Below are 18,798 nucleotides of genomic sequence, written 5' to 3' on the forward strand. Positions count from 1 at the left end.
CGCATGCGTTCAATATAGACGTTTAAGGTGCATGAGCTCTTTCTAGGCCTGGGGGAGGAGGGCGCATGCGTTGTATCTAGATTTTTAGACGCATGCGCTCTTTCTAGGCCTGGGGGAGGAGAGCGCATGCGTGGTATCCAGACGTTTAAGGTGCATGAGCTCTTTCTAGGCCTGGGGGAAGAGGGCGCATGCGTTGTATCTAGATTTTTAGACGCATGCGCTCTTTCTAGGCCTGGGGGAGGAGAGCGCATGCGTGGTATCCAGACGTTTAAGGTGCATGCGCTCTTTCTAGGCCTGGGGGAGGAGGGCGCATGCGTTGTATCTTGGCTGGAGTGCGCCTGCGCCAGGTACGGTGTCTGTGTTCTGGGCATGCGCAATGGACACCATTGACGCCCGGCAGCCTCTGTTGGATGGAGCTGCAGGTCACGTTCTCAGGGTGTTGTTCTTGTTAAAGGATCACTTGGGTTGCTGCCCCGGATCTCATTTTGAAACTGGATCATTACGAAGGATCATTGGTGAGAAATCCGTTCAACTTTGGGAGCCATGTCCCAGCTGGAGTCCGATGAGGTGAGCCATGTTTTGGGAGCGCAGTTGCTGGCATATAATAATAACCTGTGTTCACAGGGGGGCATGGGGGTGCATGGGGGGCGGGGAGGGGGTTGGATTTGGAGAGGGGTCCCATTGAAGTCAGTGGAGAGCAGCCATACTTACCCCGGTGGACTCATGTTTCTTGCCGCATTGACTTGTTGAGAGGGTGGAAGTTAGTCTGGCTGTGGGGAGGCAGGGCACCCTCCAAATCAGGGTGAGCTGAGAGTTCATCATGACCCCTCTCGGTCAGGCCCATTTTTTTTGGGGGGGGGGGGTTGGTTTGTAAAGCTTTTTATTGATTTCAGCTGCATTTTCCATTTAGTGCCACAGCAGTGACATCTCTGCTCTGTACATGCATCTGTGGAGGTCTCATGAGCGTTCCATTCATTTTTAGGAAGAATTAAAAGGAAGATGGCAGAGATCCCAAGTCAATCGGAGTGCAGCTTCAGAGACTCCTTTCACCATGCTGTGCCCCCCTGATAAGCTGCACTGCCCCTATTGCATAGATCTGCTTAATCCTTTATAAACCACTAATGGAAATAGAAATCTCATACCCTGTCAGGGGCACAACGAAACGTAAACTTTGCGGTCGGTTGGCGCAGCTAACTGGTGAATCGCACATCTTAAAACAAAATGAAAGCTGCGTGGCCCGGATTTATAGTGCGTTCTTTAATGATAATAATTGTTGGTATCGGATAAAACAGTATCAAAATCAGGTCGTTAGTAATCAGGGGGAAAAGACATCCACCGGTCTGACCAGTGCAGAAAGTTACCCCCAACTGAACATAAGTGAACGTTCCCTCAATATAATAGTAAACATTCCAGTTCAGCATTCCAAATAGATTCAGGCTCACCTGTATGTAATCAATCCAAAACATAACACTAACCCTTCAAATGTTGGCAGAAGCTTTAATTTCAGAAATGGTGGGAGAGGGGCAAACTTATTTCTGTGTGTCCTATCTAACTTCTTTACGCATTCTAATGAGGTTATTGTGGTGCAGCGTCAATGTTATAAGCAGTTAACTCCTTTCTCCTTTAAGTCTGAAAGCACCTACTTAATGAATGCTTTGAGAATGAGCACTCTTTCTACCCCCCCACCCTCCCTCTACCCTTCCAATTGCCCCCCAGACATCAAGTATTAACCCCGCCATCACGATTTCAATTGCCTTAAAATGTATGCATGTGAATGCTGGTGCTAACAATGAAACGTTTTACATTTAGTAATTGCTGGGCCTTTGTTAGCAGCAAAATCCCAGGTGCTGTTTAACATCTGTGTCCTGTTCTTTCTGGCCATGGATCTCTAGGTCAGTCAGGTCGAGTCAACATAGCCCAACATTTTGGGAGGGTTGGGTGGGCTATGGTGTTGCACCCCTGTACACTGTAGACAAAATACCAAACTCTGAAGTATCCCAGAACCGGGAATGTTATTGTCTTAAGGTTCAGGAGGGTCCACTGTTGGTTTGCACTCCTCTTGGGTGCTCAGCTCTGCACAGCACAAGCAGAGCCGACACACAGCAGATACTTCACAAGTTTGTATTTCTCCATTTCACTGCCTGTCCATGGAACGGCCTTCCCTTGAACAGATGACTTGACACTGTCACCCGGTGCACGCGTGTCCCATGCTACCTCACGGAGAAATGGGGCATCTCCGTAGGTCTCTGATCCACCAGAAGTAAGGAAGTGTGTAGATCTGAACTCCCAACAGTGCAGGAAGGAAAGAACCAGAAGACAGACCTTCTCCATTTATCCTCCAAGACTCTGGAACCTCCTACCAGTCAACATCAGACTCCCTCCCGCCCCTCATCGCTTCTAAAGTTCAGGAAAGAGCTCAAGCCCTTCCTCTTCAAGTAATGGCTTCCCCCTAACACCTAGGCCACCCACCTAGCACTCCCCATCCTACCTGGCACTCTGTGATCTACTCACCACTCTGTGTCTCTTCCCCTGGTTGATTGTAGATCCCTTGCCCTCCCCTTTTAGCTTCCTGGTCCCTTTTTCTCTGTTTCACTCAGTGTTCGAGTCCCCCCCTCCCCCCAATCCTTCATGATTATAAAGTGATCTGTTGCTTCCCAAAGCTAGGTCCTCACACAATAAATACCCTAATAATGATGATAATGCATGTGTGCAGACTGGAGCATCCTGGGTCTCCCTGTAGTCTCTGAAAACCTCATCCCACTCCAGCAAAGTTACTGTCTAACTTGTTTTGCGTTCCATATGTCTTTCCCAGATGTTACTGAACTAAATAGTCTTTGAATCGCTGGCATAGGATGCTGCATCCTTTCTGGGTATCCTGTGTGTTGTTGTCGACCATGCACCTGTGATTCCTGGACCCCTTCGGCATTGGACAATGGAAAATCTTGATTCTTGAGGATCATGAACAGTTCAGAATTGGGCTGCCAGGGACGTTATGCAGCGATTCCAGCAAAAGATGTATGCTTGGCTCTTATGCAACTGCTTGACTACGTCTCTTGAAATGTGTATCATTTGTTGTCACTGTTGGTGATCTTCTTTGAATGGTGATCATGGTGCATTCTCTGGCTGTCGCAGTGATGGCTCAAACCGCATACTGACGTTATTTGTCAATTTCCTGTTCTGAACTTGATGCTCAGCTTTGGTGACTGAGCATGGTAGCCCACACTCTTTTTCTTTGTTATGGTGGCGCCACATGATCCTTGACACATCTATGATGAGTAGAAACCAGAGAAGTGAATCGGGATGGTGGTTCATGGGTCTCGACCCATCAAAACTGCTGCAGGTGCTATATCTGTTCTGTAGTGCCACCAATCGTATTGCTCTAAGCTCTTCTTTATTTGCGTTGAACCCTTTTACTGTTGAGTTTATTGTCATCATCAGCTCCCAGCGGGGGATCTGGAGCCACTTGGCATTTGCATATGTTTGGAATCCAGGGTGTATGAGTGCTGAGAAGAACATCTGTGCTCTGCTGAATAGTCTGTGAGATGGCGGTACATTACCAAGTGCCACTTCAGACCGTCCCCATAAGTAGTTCCCTTCTCTCTTCACCCTCCGTATGCTCTCCTTCTGGCTAGTGTTGTCATTTTGGGAACTTGATGTCGATTGTATTGCCCTTTTCTTCCTATTGTTGCCTTCCTCCATTTTGGGGAAGCCTTCAATCTTCACGTCCTTACTCGGTGCCACCAATGACTGTATGTTGACGTGTGCTAGGGAGCATATCCCTCTCCATTTCGGTGGAAGTTTATCGTATGCTTTGGAGCCACAGGAGCAATAGTGGTCCATGAGCACTGCGGGTCCTGTGCCCATTTCAGGAATCCTTTCTATTCTTTTACAACCTTCATTTTCGCCTACTTCATTACTGCCGTCATGTTGGCAACATAGGGCTGGTGTTAGGGGAATTATAGCGAGAGGTCCATCTTCTTTATCCACCCAAGTCAGTAAACTTGCACTCTTGTCCCATTCTTTAAGGCACTTGTCATTTTCTTCTTGCACCTTGTTTACTGCAGCCTTTGTCAGTGTCAATGCTTTGCTTCCCACTACTCCATCTTCCCATCCATCCTTTATGTATACTTTCCCATATATCAGTATCTGTGGTCACTCCCAACAGCAGGGTTCTCCTCCTGTCTCCTTCGCTCTTCATTTGCATGGCAGATAATCTAACGTGATGCTTTTTGTTTCCCCCTTTTCTGGACCCTAAGTAATGTATTATAGTGCTTCCGTGTGCTGCCAGTAATTGCTCATTTGGTAATGTCTTAATGTAATTGTCTTCATAGGGGAAGGTCGCCCTAGACATCCATCTTAACGTCGCTGTCTTTCCTTGGAACCTTCCTCGAGTTTGGAACATTGCGCGGCACAGGAGGCATTGTGCTGTTGCTGCTGGTACTTCGGTTGCGACAAAGGTCCTGGAGGCGGCCATGGCATAGGGGATCAGACATAGCAGCTTTCCCATGTCGTGTCCCTACCAATTTTGGACATGTGCTAATACCACATGTTGTTCGTTAGGTGTGTAGTGTCAGTGAGATATGTGTCCACTCCCTTAATGTCTGTGTCAACACTGCGCTTACCTCCCCTTACCTTGTCAGCAGTGTCTTCTGTACCACCTGAAACAGTAGTCAATGCAGCTTGGGTTGGGGGCAATATTAGTGTTGGATACAGCATAAACGTGCAAAGCAAGGTAAAGCTGCCAGAGGGCAGTAGCTAGGAGGCCAGTGGATAGCAATAACCACACAGTTGTTGTAATTACTTTTATTAACATAACCATTGTTATTTTGTACTTGCGCTGCTTTTGAGCAGCTGATGAGATGATAAAGTTGCCCGCCTGAAAATCACAATAAAAAGCGTTATTGTGTTAGTGTTTGTAAGTACGCATAAGCGTACTTAATGAATAATCACTTAATGCCCATGTAAATATCTCTTCCCAAATGTTCTGTATAGAGGACACTCGGGGTGTGGGCAGAACAGGATATGCGCTTTGTCAAGTTGTGGGTATGTTTGGGCCAAATACTCTATAAATACTTGGTAGTGTATCTCGGGCGATCGTACTCTAAAATGTCTGGGCCTTCTGATAGGGTGGACAAATTGGTTGGAAAATGCTTCGGGACGGTCATCAGGAGGCCACATTGAGCACTTTAATCAACTCTAGGTAATGACAAATATCCCTGACTATATAACCGTCGCAGAACCCTGCATGTGCGAATAAGAACAATGCTAAGACAGGGTTAACGCAGTGTAGTGAACAATAAGGACTGTGCGTGCAGAATGATCAAGTTGACTCAAGGTGCTACAACATTTTTACTGAATTTGTTCGAGGCAATGGAAGAAATGTTGTACAGGATAATATATTGCTTTTGAGTACTGAGTGTCCTGAGTATGGGGACCACGTTCCTTTACAGGTCAGGTTGCACCAGTGGGGATATCAGGAACTTGGTAGCGTCTGACCATCGGGTGGCCAGCAGACTCTTGTTCACTTATATTTGGGACCTTATCAAGTTCAGGAATGGTTGGGATTGGGGCACTAGTACTTTCTTGTACTGTATCGTTGGCCCTGTCGATTTCTGTTGTGGCGCGCTGGGGTGAGGCCGATGCTTTGTCGGGCTTGATGTCTTGGGAGTGGTACCAGACCGACTTTCCTTCTGATATGATATGGCATTTGTAACGCACCTATACACAAGTGTTTCAAGGCGCGACGAGGCAGGGGGGGAACAAGGGGAGACAGACAACGATCCTACTAGGCCAGGTGTCATTCAGATCGCGCAAGTGCAAAGGGTAGAGGGAAAGGGAAAAGTGCAAGGGGGAGAGGGAGAGGGGGAAAGTGCAGTACAGGGTTAATAGCATACAGCAAACAGGATAAATAACAAGGGCCAGCTGGTGGCAAGTGCGAAGTAAGTGCAGACAAGTGCTGGGAGGGGGGGCTGTAGGGATACAGACACAGTCCCGTAGTGCAGGGGTTGCCATGGAGGCAAACATGTTCTAGTTTGACAGCTCTCTTTGTGACCGCCTCAACAGTGTGAGGGCCTGTAAAATGAGGCATGTTCCAGCATCTCGTGAAATTTTTCAGTAGAACGTGGTCCCCTATTTTAATGAGTGGTACCTTTTTGTATCTCTGGGATATTGTCGTCTTCTTGTGTGCTATCGTCCGACCTCCCCTGTGTGCGTTGTATCTGGTGAGAGATAAAAGAAGCGCTAGAAACAAGTGAATTTACATATTCATACATCTCATTTAGAAAAACCAAAGATGTTGATTCGCAATCTTTGATGGCCCTTGTGTGTGGAGCCAAAGGGAAATGCATACGGCGTCCTGTTACTACCTGTTACTACCTTGTTGGGCATTAAATGGTGGCCAGACTCAGGTTTGTTTCGTAATATGAACAGGGCCAAGGGCAGGAAGTGTAACCAATTATTTTTGGTGCTCTGCTGAGTTTTGGCTATGCTTTCTTTCAGGAGGGCGTTGAGGCGTTCGCACATCCCGTTGGCTTGTGGGTGATCTGCACAGGCAAATTTGTGTTTTATTCCCAACAGGGCTGTTATGTGTTGGAACAGTTAATTGGCGAAGTGAGGACCGTTATCAGACCGTAGCACCTCACATACTCCCCATCTTGGAAATACTTCTCGGACCAGAAACTTTGCTGCTCTGAGGGCATCGGCATGGAAACATGGCCCAGCCTCTATCCACCTTGAGACAGGGCAGACCACCACAATCATGTATTGGTAACATTGACATACGTTGATCATATCCACATAGTCAATATGGAGGTGTAGAAATGGGCCTTTCAGTTTGGGGGATTACTCCTCTTATTACTTAGTGAACTGCTGGCACATCAGACATTTGCTAATGAAATTTGCAACATGTGCATTCAGGTTGGAACAGATTCTCCAATGCGTGTTGCAATGACCCCTTTCCCCGTATGTGTGGGATGATGCATTGTCAATGCTGTTTTTAGTAATGCACGAGGCATCACTACTTCTCCTGTATTATTTTGTCGCCGTAGGGCGTCAGTAGGAGACATGGAACACCCTACCCTCTTTTTACCCATAGCTCCTTTTCATCCATTGGTGCAGCTGCATGTAGCTCCATTATCTGAGTTTTTGGTAGGTAATTGTATCCTTCCATTATCAACATTTGTCTCACCCCTCCCCTTTCTTTTTGTTTTTCTTTTATATCCCACATTTCTCCAAAATATGATGCACATTTTGCATGATAGTCTACTGCTTCATTCCCCTTTGAGATGGGGCCCTCTCAATTAGTATGTGCTTTGTACTTCACTAGTGCTAGTCCCACTGGGTATGTTACAACCTCTATTAGCTCTCCTAACAGTAGCGCATGCTGTACAGGTGTCCCATCTGCTCTCCTGAACCCTCTTCTCAGCCATCTTGCTAGCCCAGAATGTACCGTTGACCTTATCCGAGTAAATTGTTACCCTCTTTCCTTCACATTCCCATAGGGCTATTATCAGTGCCACTAATTCTGTTGCCTGTGCAGAATACTGTGGAGGTAATCGGACACTCTTCACTACTTTGTTTGTCCAGTCTACCTTCAGCCTGATTACCGCCGCCCCTGTTCTACTGATGCCATCACCTTGATCAATTGTTGAAGACCCATTAATATACAGTACCTCTCCCCCCTCAAGCTAATCTTCCTCTACCTTCCGTGTCTCAGTAAAAAAACTGTTTTTTAGTGCAGTCATGAGCCCATTCTGCAGGTTGGTGTACATCTGCTAATAACTGTGCAGGTTTTAGATTTTTGCATCTTACTATATTTAATTGTGGCCTTGATAGGATGATCTCCTACCCGGTTGCTCTTTGTGTTGTCAGTGTGCTTTTTTGCTTATGCAGCATCGCAAAGAGGGCATGTTCCACGTACAGTGTTGTGGAACAGCCCATAGTTATTGATGAAGCTTTTTCTACTGCGAAAGCTGCGGCAGCCAAGTGTTGTTCACAGGGGAAGTGTCCTTTCATTACCGGGTCTAATTGTCCACTGGAATAAGCAATTGACTTGTGACCCATGCTTGTTTTTTTATGTCAATACTGCTTTCATTACCACACCGTCGGAGTGTGAGAACAGGAAGAATTCCTTTTTGTAGTCTGGGGTCCCTAGAACTGGAGCTGTGGATATTGCTTTCTTCATCTCGTTGAATGCCTCTGTCATTTCCCTAGTCCAGCCTAGTTGTTTTGTTCCCCTTTGTGCTTCTTTCAGTGCTGTGAGTAGTGGACACGTGTATGTGCTATAATCAAAGACCCATGCTCTGCAATAGTTGCATAACCCAAGGAACCGCTGTAGCTCATATTGTTTTGGTTTGTGCGGTGTCAAGAATTGTCTGTGCTCTTTTTGGTGCTATGTGCCTGCTGTTTTTCGATATCAATTGTCCAATGTACAGTACTTCCTCTTGACAATATTGTAATTTTGCCTTATCTACCTTGTGCCCCTTTTCTGCTAGGACAGTGAGCATGTGCACGGAGTCCTTCCTGCATTCTTCTTCAGTAGTGCTACAGATGAGGATATCATCTACATACTGTAAGACTGTACTATCTCTTTGAACATTACCCAAATCCATCTGTATTACTCTGTTAAAGATTGAGGGTGACTTGCAGTACCCTTGTGGTAGTCTAGTGTGTTTCCATTTCTAGTTGCGGTACATGAAACTTGTCAAGTCTTGTGAATCTGGGTGTAGGTTAGGGTTAGGAACGCGTGGCTTCAGCTGGGATGCCACATAGGATTTGGTGAGGTTTGCTGCAACGGGGTACTTTGCTTCTACAATGTGGTTAAGGGGGCCGTAAATCCTGAATGAAACGCCAAGACCCCCTGTTTGCCTTGTGGACAGGGTACACTGCACTGTTGAATGGAGAGTCTGACGGTACCAAACTGCCCCTATCGATGAGGGCACTGATTGTTTCATAAATGCCTTCATCTGCTTCTTTGGTCAGGGGGTATTGTTTGACCCTTGGCAGAATTGCTCCAGGTTTCAATTTGATGTGCACTCCCCCATGCTCTTTATGCATCCCACGTCATAGGGACTTGTTGTCCATAGTGTGTCGGGTACTTTTGCTAAATCTTCTTCACAGAAGGAAGGTGGTGCTTCTAAGCCCATTGCCATCTTCTGTGCAATTTCCCTGTATGTTATGCGTAGCCAGAAGTACAGGCTCATCCCCAACATCATCTCGCCCTCCCCTTTCTTCTGTGAGAAGAGTTCCTCATCCGATACTTGTGTTAACCTGCACCTTTCTGCTACTGCAATTATCGCCCTCCATGCCTTTCCAGCATCATCAAGTGCATCTACAGTGACCCAATCCTCTCTTGCCACAATCCCCTCTATGTCAATTGCCACAAACTCTCCCTCTTTTTAATCTCCTGGTGTCTCTGGCCTGAAGAGGTACTCCCCAGGCCGCCTCGATACCTTCCCTGCAATGCCTGGCAACCATGCGAGGGCCATGTCTGTCCTGTACTGGAACATTTCTGGGACAACTGGCTCCCCCCTCTGTACCGTTTTTCCACAATATGCCTGAAGTATTTTTCTAGCAGTGAGCAAATGTATTCCAGGTGTGGAGCATACTATGCCTTTGTCTGTGAATGAGATGGACATGTTTAGTCTTCTCATTATGTCGCATCCCAATATGTTTACAGGTGCTTGTTTGGAGTAAAGTAGAGGTAAAGATAAGTCATGGTCTCCTATAGATAAGGAGATGTTTTCAGTAAAAGGAACCACTTCTTGAGCCCCAGAGAATCCTTGAGTGTTCATGGCATCGCCTGACAACGTAAATTTGTCCTCCAGTATACATGACCTAGTCGCCCCAGTGTCAACAAGAAAGGAAAAAGTTTTGTCCCCTATCACCGCCCTTATGCGAGGTTCCTCTGCAGGATTGGGTGTGACCGACAGGATGGGACACAGCAAGTTCGTCTGTGGGCTGTCCTATTGTGGGTACAATGATAATCCAGTCCCTGTGTAAGGATTGTCCCCCACTATGGTTACTCCCACCATTCTCTTGAATGGTACTGTTTCCATTGTGTCCATGGGTTGAGGCGGTTGGTCCTGTAATTGTGTAAGCTGTTGTACTGCTTGTAAGTGTTGGGGTAATGGAGTTGTCATTTGCTGTATTGTTGGTTGGGGTTTTGGCATTTGCAGAGGTGTTGGTTGGGGTGCTGGCATCTGTTGTGGTGTTTGCGTCGTCTGTTGCTGTATGTGCTCTTGATGTATGTTCTGCTGTGGCATATTTTGTTGTTGTCCTGCCTGGTGGATGTCTTGCGTGTAGTAACCGTTCTGCCCACCCTGGTAGCTCTGTTGCCCTTGTTCACCCCACCCTTGTTGCATGCCTCTGCTCCTGCATGTTCGAGAAATATGGCCTAACATCCTGCACATCCAGCACTGGGATGGCTCCCGCGCTTGCCATGGGATTCCTCCCCCCCTCCCTCACCCTGACCCTGTTGCATGGGCTGTGTTTATCCCCTAACCCCTCCATGGGTTGGTGTGATTGTGGTCCAAAACCCCGCCCCTGTTGGAACCCTCCCCTACCTCTATAGTTGTTTTGGTATCCACCTATTCACATGTATCCTGCCCCCGTAGGTGGTGCGTATTGTTGCATATTGTTATATTGTTGCTGTGGTTGTAGCTGAAGTTGGGGTTGTGAAACTACTGTCTGTGCCTGTGGGGCTGGGCTTGTTATGAGTGCTCCTTCTAGGGCATATTTGGACAATTTCTTTTGGATCAGTTTTGCTTCATCAGCCTTCCTTTCTTCTGCCTTTTGCTGTACCTTTTCTTGCCATAGCCTACAATGGTGTACTATGGTGAGTTGTATTTCTGGCCACGCCTTTTCCTCCATTCCCACCAATTTTTTCTGTACTGGATCTGGTAACCCCGGCATCAAGATATGATAAAAGATTGCTTTCGTTTTATCCCAAGGCTCCCGAGTTTCGAGGCGCCAGAGCTCTTGAATGTAATTAACAGGATCTTCGTCGTCACGCATCTTGTGTGATGTAATGGCTCCTATGTCTGATGTGTCGGGGTATTGTGTCCGCAGTGTCTGCCATACTGCGGCCCTGCAATTGGCAAATGGAGATCCGTCGTGTGCTGTGTTTTGGGTGGTCACCCCTGGTAGCCGTGCCCTATTCCAAATGTCGGGAGACACAAGGGAGTTGTCCTGACGTCTGGAATCAAGGGTTTACCTTTTTAGTTTCTGTAAACACAATATTATTCTGTCATGATCAACACAGTCCAACTTATTCTGTGTGTGATGGAACTCAAGTGACTAAGTAGACGGACGCTAATATGCAACATAATCAGCTTTAATGATTTAGCTGTTCATATGCTTATTTGATATACACATAATCAGCTTTTAATGATTTAGCTGTTCATATGCTTATTTGATATACACATAATCAGCTTTTAATGATTTAGCTGTTCATATGCTTATTTGATATACATACTTCTGTATCATTTTCTTGTTTTCTTATTTCTTCAATTTTTAACACATAGGGCCTCATCACGATTCTGGCGGTAACCCTTAAATGCGGCGGTAGCGCTATTACCGCCGCATTTAAGGGTCCACCAGATCATAGCTTCGGCTGATGTCCCCCCAGCTCTTAGCTCGGGGGAAATACGCCGAAATTTCGCGCTCATACCGCCGGCAGGAAATCCGCCGGCGGTAAGAGCACAAAATTTCCCCATTGAGCCCAATGAGGAATGGGGCATTCCCGAATGGGCTCAATGGGGAATGGGGATTTCCAGTTCCGCCAAACCCGTTATCCGGCGCTAATAGCGCCAGCGCTATTAGCGCCGGCGTTACCGCCCAACTCGTGAAGAGACCCATATTGTTTTTTGTGAAAGGATCATCAACAAAAATGTGTTTTACTTTTTAAATATTTACACAATGGTGCAGTGAAAATTGTGCGCAATCACCACCTATAGTGTAGTAACAAGCTAGGTTGCAATTCCAGGCAAGAGGGTGACCTAACACGTGGTCTACGTCTTGATGTAAATCAAACAGTTCATATGAATTGTAAAGGGGACAAAGATGGCACAATGGAGTGCGATGTCCTAAGACCTTTCGGCGGGATGCCTTCTTCTTTGGCCTGGATTAGGTCTCCCTATAAGTGGGACATAAAATAAGTAAGGGGGTCTATTAGTGCCTGGTGTTATTTTTTATTTTTAATTTTATTGGTTTAAATTCAAACCTTTAAAATGTTACAGAACAAGACAAAACAACATTTAACATCTTACAAGTATCACTCTTCTTGCTATGCCCCTGATGCCCTCTTCCCTTCTACCCCTTCAAATCTTAACTGGGGGCCACTCCCCAGAATGAATGTCTCACTGTTCAATCAACCCTTGATTTACTTTTAGTTCAGTGACTAGGGATCAGTCGCTCAAAATGTTATTTACCATCTCCTCAATTACTGCCAAAAATGAGGTCAGGGGCATAATTAGTTTCCAGTCCAACCCATTCCACAGACTCTGCCACCACTCCTCCACACTCAATGATTGGTGGTTTACATACCACTGGCCCAAATGAATGGATCTTTCATTTTTTAGGGAGGGGCAGAATAACACAAGGGGGGTCATTACGACCCAGGCAGTAAGTACGCCAACTTTACCAGCATGGTGTAAACTACGTTTACACCATGGTGGATGGCGGATTTACCGCCCCATTCCAAGGTGAGTGGGGCGGTAAATCCCCATTTCCCATTTTACCCTTCCCCATTCCCATTTTTGCCCCATAGGGCATAATGGGAGTGGGGAAGGCGCTAATTACGCCACCGTAAATTACGGTGGCGTAATTAGCACCAAGGCGGTTTAGCAGCCGTTAAAATCGGAATCAGGCGTTAAGGGTTAACGGTGGTGTTAACCCTTAACGCCTGAGTTGTAATGAGGCCCAAGATGTTTAAGGGATTCCAGCTCCTTGCAACAGAAGCAGCAGTTAGGGTTTGGATCAGTATCTCCTGTTCGAAGCCTGATGCAGTCTTTCGTTTTAAATGCATTCAGCCTGAATAACATGAAAAGTCTGCGTTGTTATTTGAAAGGCTGTACATGACATAAAAGTTCACTCCCAAGCCTCTCATCCTCGTCGTATCTTTCAAACTCTCTCTCGTCTCCTCTCCCCTCCAGCTCCCGACCCCTCCTCTACTTCTCCTCTTTCTCCTTCTGACTTTGTGAACTTCTTCTCTGAAAAAATTATTTCTCTTCGCCAAAAAATTGTCTGTACTCCTTCTTTTTCTCCTCCTCCCCTCTCCTTACACTCCCCCTCAGCTCACATGTCTACATTTTCTCCTATATCTCCCTCTGATGTCTCTCTCCTAACTAAATCCCATCCTACTGCCGCCCCTTCTGACCCTATTCCTACCCTTCTTATTCCTAAGATGTACCCCCTCTCATTCCCTACCTAACCTCCTTCTTCAACACTTATTTATCCACAGCCACCTTCCCCCCCAGCCTTCAAGCACGCCACTATCATCCCTATACTAAAAAAACCTTCTGCTAATCCTCTTCTTGCCTCCAACTTTCGTCCAATCTCCCTTCTACCTTTTCTCTCTAAATTACTCAAACGCTTAGAACGCTTAGCTTATTCTCAGCTCTCAACTTTCGTCACTACCCACTCTCTCGTTCCCCCCTCTCAATCTGGCTTCCGCCCCAAGCACTCCACTGAGTCCGCTCTTACCTAGGTCCTTAACTCCCTCTTTACCGCTCGCTATTCTAAACATTCCTCGATCCTCCTCCTCCTTGACCTCTCTGCTGCCTTTGACACTGTCGATCACCCCTTACTTCTCAACACTCTTTCCTTTCTTAGATTCAAAGGATCTGTTCTTAACTGGCTCTCCTCTTACCTCTCCCACCGCTCCTTCGCAGTCTCTTGGGGAGGATGAACCTCTACTACCTTCCCTCTTAATTACAGCGTCCCCCAAGGCTCGGTCCTCGGACCCTTCTTATTCTCTCTTTACACCTCTTTCCTTGCCCCTATTATCTCTTCCTTCGGGATTACTCACCATTTCTACGCCGATGACACCCAGCTGTTCCTCTCCTTTTCCTCCGTCACCTCTGACTTACATCTCAACCTCTCTTCATGTCTTACTGCCATTTAAGACTGGATGTCATCTCACTATCTCTCTCTTAACACTGACACGTCTGAAGTCTTGTTCTTTCCTTCCAACTCCCTACCCTCTCCATCTCCACCTCCATCCATTTTCGCCCTTCTAATCTTCCAATCTCCAACCATGCTCGTAATCTAGGCATATACTTTGACTCTTCCCTCTCCTTCTCTCATCATATCTCCCTCACTGCTCGGGCATGTGGCTATCATCTCTTCAACATCCGTAAAGTCCGCCCCTCTCTCACCTTCCATGCTACCAAACTCTTAATTTCCTCCATCTTCTCTCACCTTTTCTATTATTCTTCTCTCTTCTTCGGTCTTCCCGCTTCCCATCTTGCCCCCCTCAAATCCCTTTATCACTCTGCCATACGTACTCTGTCTACTCTCTTGACTCTATTTCCAACTCACTTTCTTACCTAGGATGGCTTCCTTTCCACTCCCAGCTTAAATTTCACTTGCTTTGTCTTGTCTTTAAATCTCTTCATGACCTTGCTCCTCCTTACCTCTCTTCTCTCCTCTCATTCTATACCCCCTCTCGCTCCCTTCGTTCTGCTGATCTCGTCTTACTTTCTGTTCCCCCACCACCATGTGCCTCTTCTCGTTTCCGCTCCTTTCTGCTTCTTGCCCCCTTACACTGGAACTCCCTACCTCTCTCTATCTGCTCCTCCCCCACCTATTCCTCTTTCTGCTCCTCACTGAAAGAACTTCTTCTTCACTCCCCTCCCTGATACCTTCCCCCTCTCTCTATCCCCTCCCTCCTTCTATTGTCCTCTCTCTGTTCTCCTTATCTTTATCTGTCCCCGTCTCTCCTATGATCTGCTCTTTTATTGCTCACTTCACTCATTACTCTCTCCCTCTCGATCCGTCTCTACCCCCCTCCTCTCCTCTCCCTTCTTACTTGCAAATTGTTCTAAATACTGATTTTTATGGTTTGATTCATATTTACTGTTTTGCTTCTACTGTTCCATGTTTTATGTGTTACTTGTTAACTGTAAAGCGCCTTGGATTAAGGCGCTATATAAAACAATAAAAAATACAAATAAAAGTACCATAATTGTGGCACACCTAGAAGAACTAAAAACAGGGTAGCAGAGGACTGACCTTTAGGGTATTGCACGTGGTAAATCCTTGGGTTGTGTCATCCACGTGTAAAATGTTGGGCGTTATGGGAGTAAAAGTTTTCCAAAACCACGACTGCTGTGAGACAAGAAGATACACAGGTGTATGGTTTGTGCGGGCACTATGCATCTATAGGTTGTGTGGTACATAGATTGCAGTACCCATGGTAACTGACAGAAGCAATTTCTCACCTTACTGGGTGGGCGTTATTTGCTGGCTTCTCTTGAAACCATGCAGGATGTACTTCATTATGGCTACGGCTCATGCAGTTCGAGTCACCATGTTACAAAGCCTAGAATAGGAAGAAGCATACAGTGGTTGCTGGGGGCTGACTTAAAGAAATCATTGGATCAACAGGAGATATTGTTTGACAAGATGAAGGGAAGGGAGTACTCTCTTACCTACGGGCTTGTATCCCGCTGGAAAAAGGCTGCATTGGGTTGCTGGCTGGAATGCGAGCAAACGGGAACCTCCTCGTGTTGTGCAATGAACTCCGAGCTGTGTAGAGATCAGTACAGTGCGCATGCGTGCACTCGATTAGTGTTTCTATTATGCGCATGCGCTACAGGGATGAGTCACGTTGCCAAGGTACCGCGTAATGCTTTGTGCGGTCCAGTGCAGGGTATCTACGGCTGAATCAATTACCGGCAAGTAAACTTAGTCACCTAGCGTCAGAGATATGGTGGGAGGTACTGGATAGTATCAGATTAATGTCACTGGATACTCTGTAAGTCGGAGGAAGCTGATCCAAATGTCTGCTGCGTCACCCAATATTGAGATCAGTAAGCCTTTGACGTCCCCTACTGCCAACCTGTGTCCCGCCGTTTATTTCTCCATCTCATAAATACACTTCCCAGCTCCCCCTTAATGTTTTCTTTATATGTGTGTTTCCATAGTACTTATTGTGGCCTTGTCCTGCCCTCTCTAATAAGGGCATCTGTGAGTATGCTGCCCTTTCTTCAGGTGTCCGTCTGTAGTGACGAATCTGGGTGTGTCCCCTCTCGTCCTCAATTTCCGTACCTATGTCTGTTAGTCCTACTGTGTGTGGCTGATATGGTGCGTCCTGTGCCCCTGTCAACCCCCCCATGGGCATGAGTGACCTCTATTTTGGATGATCACTGCCCCATCCCTTCTGCGCACTGCGAGATCCTTAAGCCTGTTATATGGTGTCTGCGGGGCTGCTCCTTCTGTTACGTCTTGAGTTATGGTGTCTGTGTTCTGTCCCTCATCCTTCTCTTCTTGTGACTTACATTCCCACAAGGTTCCTTCCCCCCGTTCGTGTCAAGTAGAGTTTCCCAGCCCCCTCCCTCTCCTCATTACTGTGGTTGTCGTCATTGTCGGATTTCTCGTCCATGTCGCTACAGAAGTCATTTGAAAAGTTTAATTTGCGTATGATTCGGTAGCGTACCATGACTGTGTTAAGATCAATGTCTGTGAGTTTACACTTATTCTCCTCTTCCCTTGTCACCATGGGTGCAATGCCGTTTCTTGTTGTACTTACCTTGAGTGTATTTGTACTGCCTACGGGGCCTCCCTTGGATAAGTTTGTATTGTCTCGTTCCCTCTGCTGTTCTTCATCTCGCCTCTTCCTATCTAGCTCTACCTTTATCGCGTTACTCACCCTTTTAATTGCACACTCATCCTCTCAATCACGTTCTCTTGCCATCCTTGCCGCCCTCAATTCCTTCAACCTCTTCTCCTCATACTTACGTGTTGCTTGTAGTAATATTTTCTTCCTCCATACTGCCCTCTCCCTCTCCCATTTTCTTTTTCTTCCTCTTCTTCTTCATCTCTGCTTTTTACAGTTCCTCCTTCATTTTCCTTTCCATTAACTTCCTCCTCTCCCTTTCTACTACGGCCAACCGTGCCTTTTGTGCCTGCTCCTGCAGTTCAGCTTCCCTTGCCAACTCTCTTTCGCTGCCTGTCTTCTTCTTTTAGTCTTGCTTCCTCGTCTCTCAGGAGTTGTTCTTCCCTTTCTACCTGTGTTGTCCTTCCTCTACATCCCTGTCCCTATTCCAAGCCTTCTATTGCTCTTGTTGCACCTTCTGCTTCGCCGGTAGTGAGCCCCTTCAATTTCAAAAGTATCTGCGCCGCCACCCACTCTTCCGGTCCTATTCCTGCAAACTGTTTTTGTGCACTGCAGCCCTTCCTCATCGAGTTCGGGGCTGCCGGCTGCCTGCCCTGAACCTTGTTGTTGTTCTGATTTGGCATACGGGGGGAAGGGTTTATATGTAGGATTAGAGTATCCTTTCGCTGCTTTTAATTCTCTTAATGGGTATATGCCCTGCTCCTCCTCCTCTGCATTATCAGATGTGCCTCTAGACGGTGCGGGAGGTGGAGTGACAGTGTCTGCTCCCTCCCCCTTCGCCTCCTGCATGCTCAGCATCCATGGCCTGTCCTCCTGGAACATACGCAATAGTTCAAATATCTCCATAAGTTAGCTAACTTCTTTGCTTTGTATGTGCTCTGTAAATGGGTCAGTAGTGATTGCAGCACGTCCCTGGAAAAATTGCTGTTAGGCATTCATGGTCTTGCTATTTTCCCTCCCGTGTTTTTGGACCATTGTATACTATATTTGACTATTTTCTTTGTAGGGCGGCAGTGTCTTGCAAAGGTGCTGGATGGCAGTTACTGACCCCCCACACCTCAGTGCGAATACATGGCAGCATTACCTTTTACCTGACCTCTAATTGAGGATTTCAATACTCTGCTGTCACGAGAGAAAGAACAAAAAAATGTGTTGTATGATACACTGCTTTTATAATGCTTCACTGTTTATGAGCCTCTGCGGCTCTGTACCTTACGCGGCGTACTCTGTGTACCGCCCCGCCTTCACCAGCGCTGCTGTTGTCTGGCGCACCACCTCAATCGTTCACAGGCACCTTCCATGCACTGTCACTTGTTCACCTATCTACCAATCCCAATGCCAGACTGCTAATTCTTCACCGCTTACAACACACCGTCCTATGCATCGACCTATTGGTGACATCACCAAGCTAAGTTGAACGTATGATAAACACTTTGTGCGTGCACAGAACAATGACCCGTTGTTTCAACCCCACATCAAATAACACACAAAACCCAAAATCCCACAGCTGTCTTCCCACCTCCCAGGAGTGGAGTAAATGCATTATCTCTCATGTGATTAAACTGCAACCGCCGTGTTGCCTGACGTGTGATACATCTCTCTCTGGGGAGACTTAACCAGTTAAAGCACCTTCCGCAACCTAACATAGCTCCTGCTAACTCTTACGGGAATATGTCATCTATGCACCGGACTAAAACGTCCCACTCATAGGAATACCACACATCTACATATATATCCACGGTCAAAGCCTGTTGAGTGAACGATCCTTACTTAACACAGGAACCTGTTGCCTCGCAACCTGAACGCTCAATGAACATAGAAAAGGGACACCTACCTCTGCTCCGGTCCCTACCCCCATGCACGTGCTACCACAGTTTCAATACCACTACTTATCACAAGTTATCCCTCCCACATACATCAAGCCCACCCACACCATACATTTGCTATTTGCGTGGACCACA

The 18,798-nt window shown here is 46.6% G+C and overlaps 1 protein-coding gene across 2 annotated transcripts in view; it reads left to right on the forward strand.

Annotated features, from left to right (window-relative positions):
* Positions 1 to 316: 316 nt before the first annotated feature.
* The window catches only part of LOC138491096 (zinc finger protein 33A-like), a 512,100-nt gene continuing 493,618 nt past the window's right edge, over positions 317 to 18,798 (forward strand). The window contains exon 1 of one of the 2 annotated variants that reach the window (XM_069617411.1): positions 317 to 567. In XM_069617411.1, the coding sequence (XP_069473512.1) occupies positions 544 to 567 (24 nt within the window). In that variant the 5' untranslated portion in view covers positions 317 to 543. The remainder of the gene's footprint in view (positions 568 to 18,798) is intronic. The other variant, XM_069617410.1, reaches the window with a different exon arrangement.

Source organism: Ambystoma mexicanum, chromosome 10 (assembly GCF_040938575.1).
Source record: "Ambystoma mexicanum isolate Mex_15411 chromosome 10, UKY_AmexF1_1, whole genome shotgun sequence".
Taxonomy (NCBI): Eukaryota; Metazoa; Chordata; class Amphibia; order Caudata; family Ambystomatidae; genus Ambystoma; species Ambystoma mexicanum.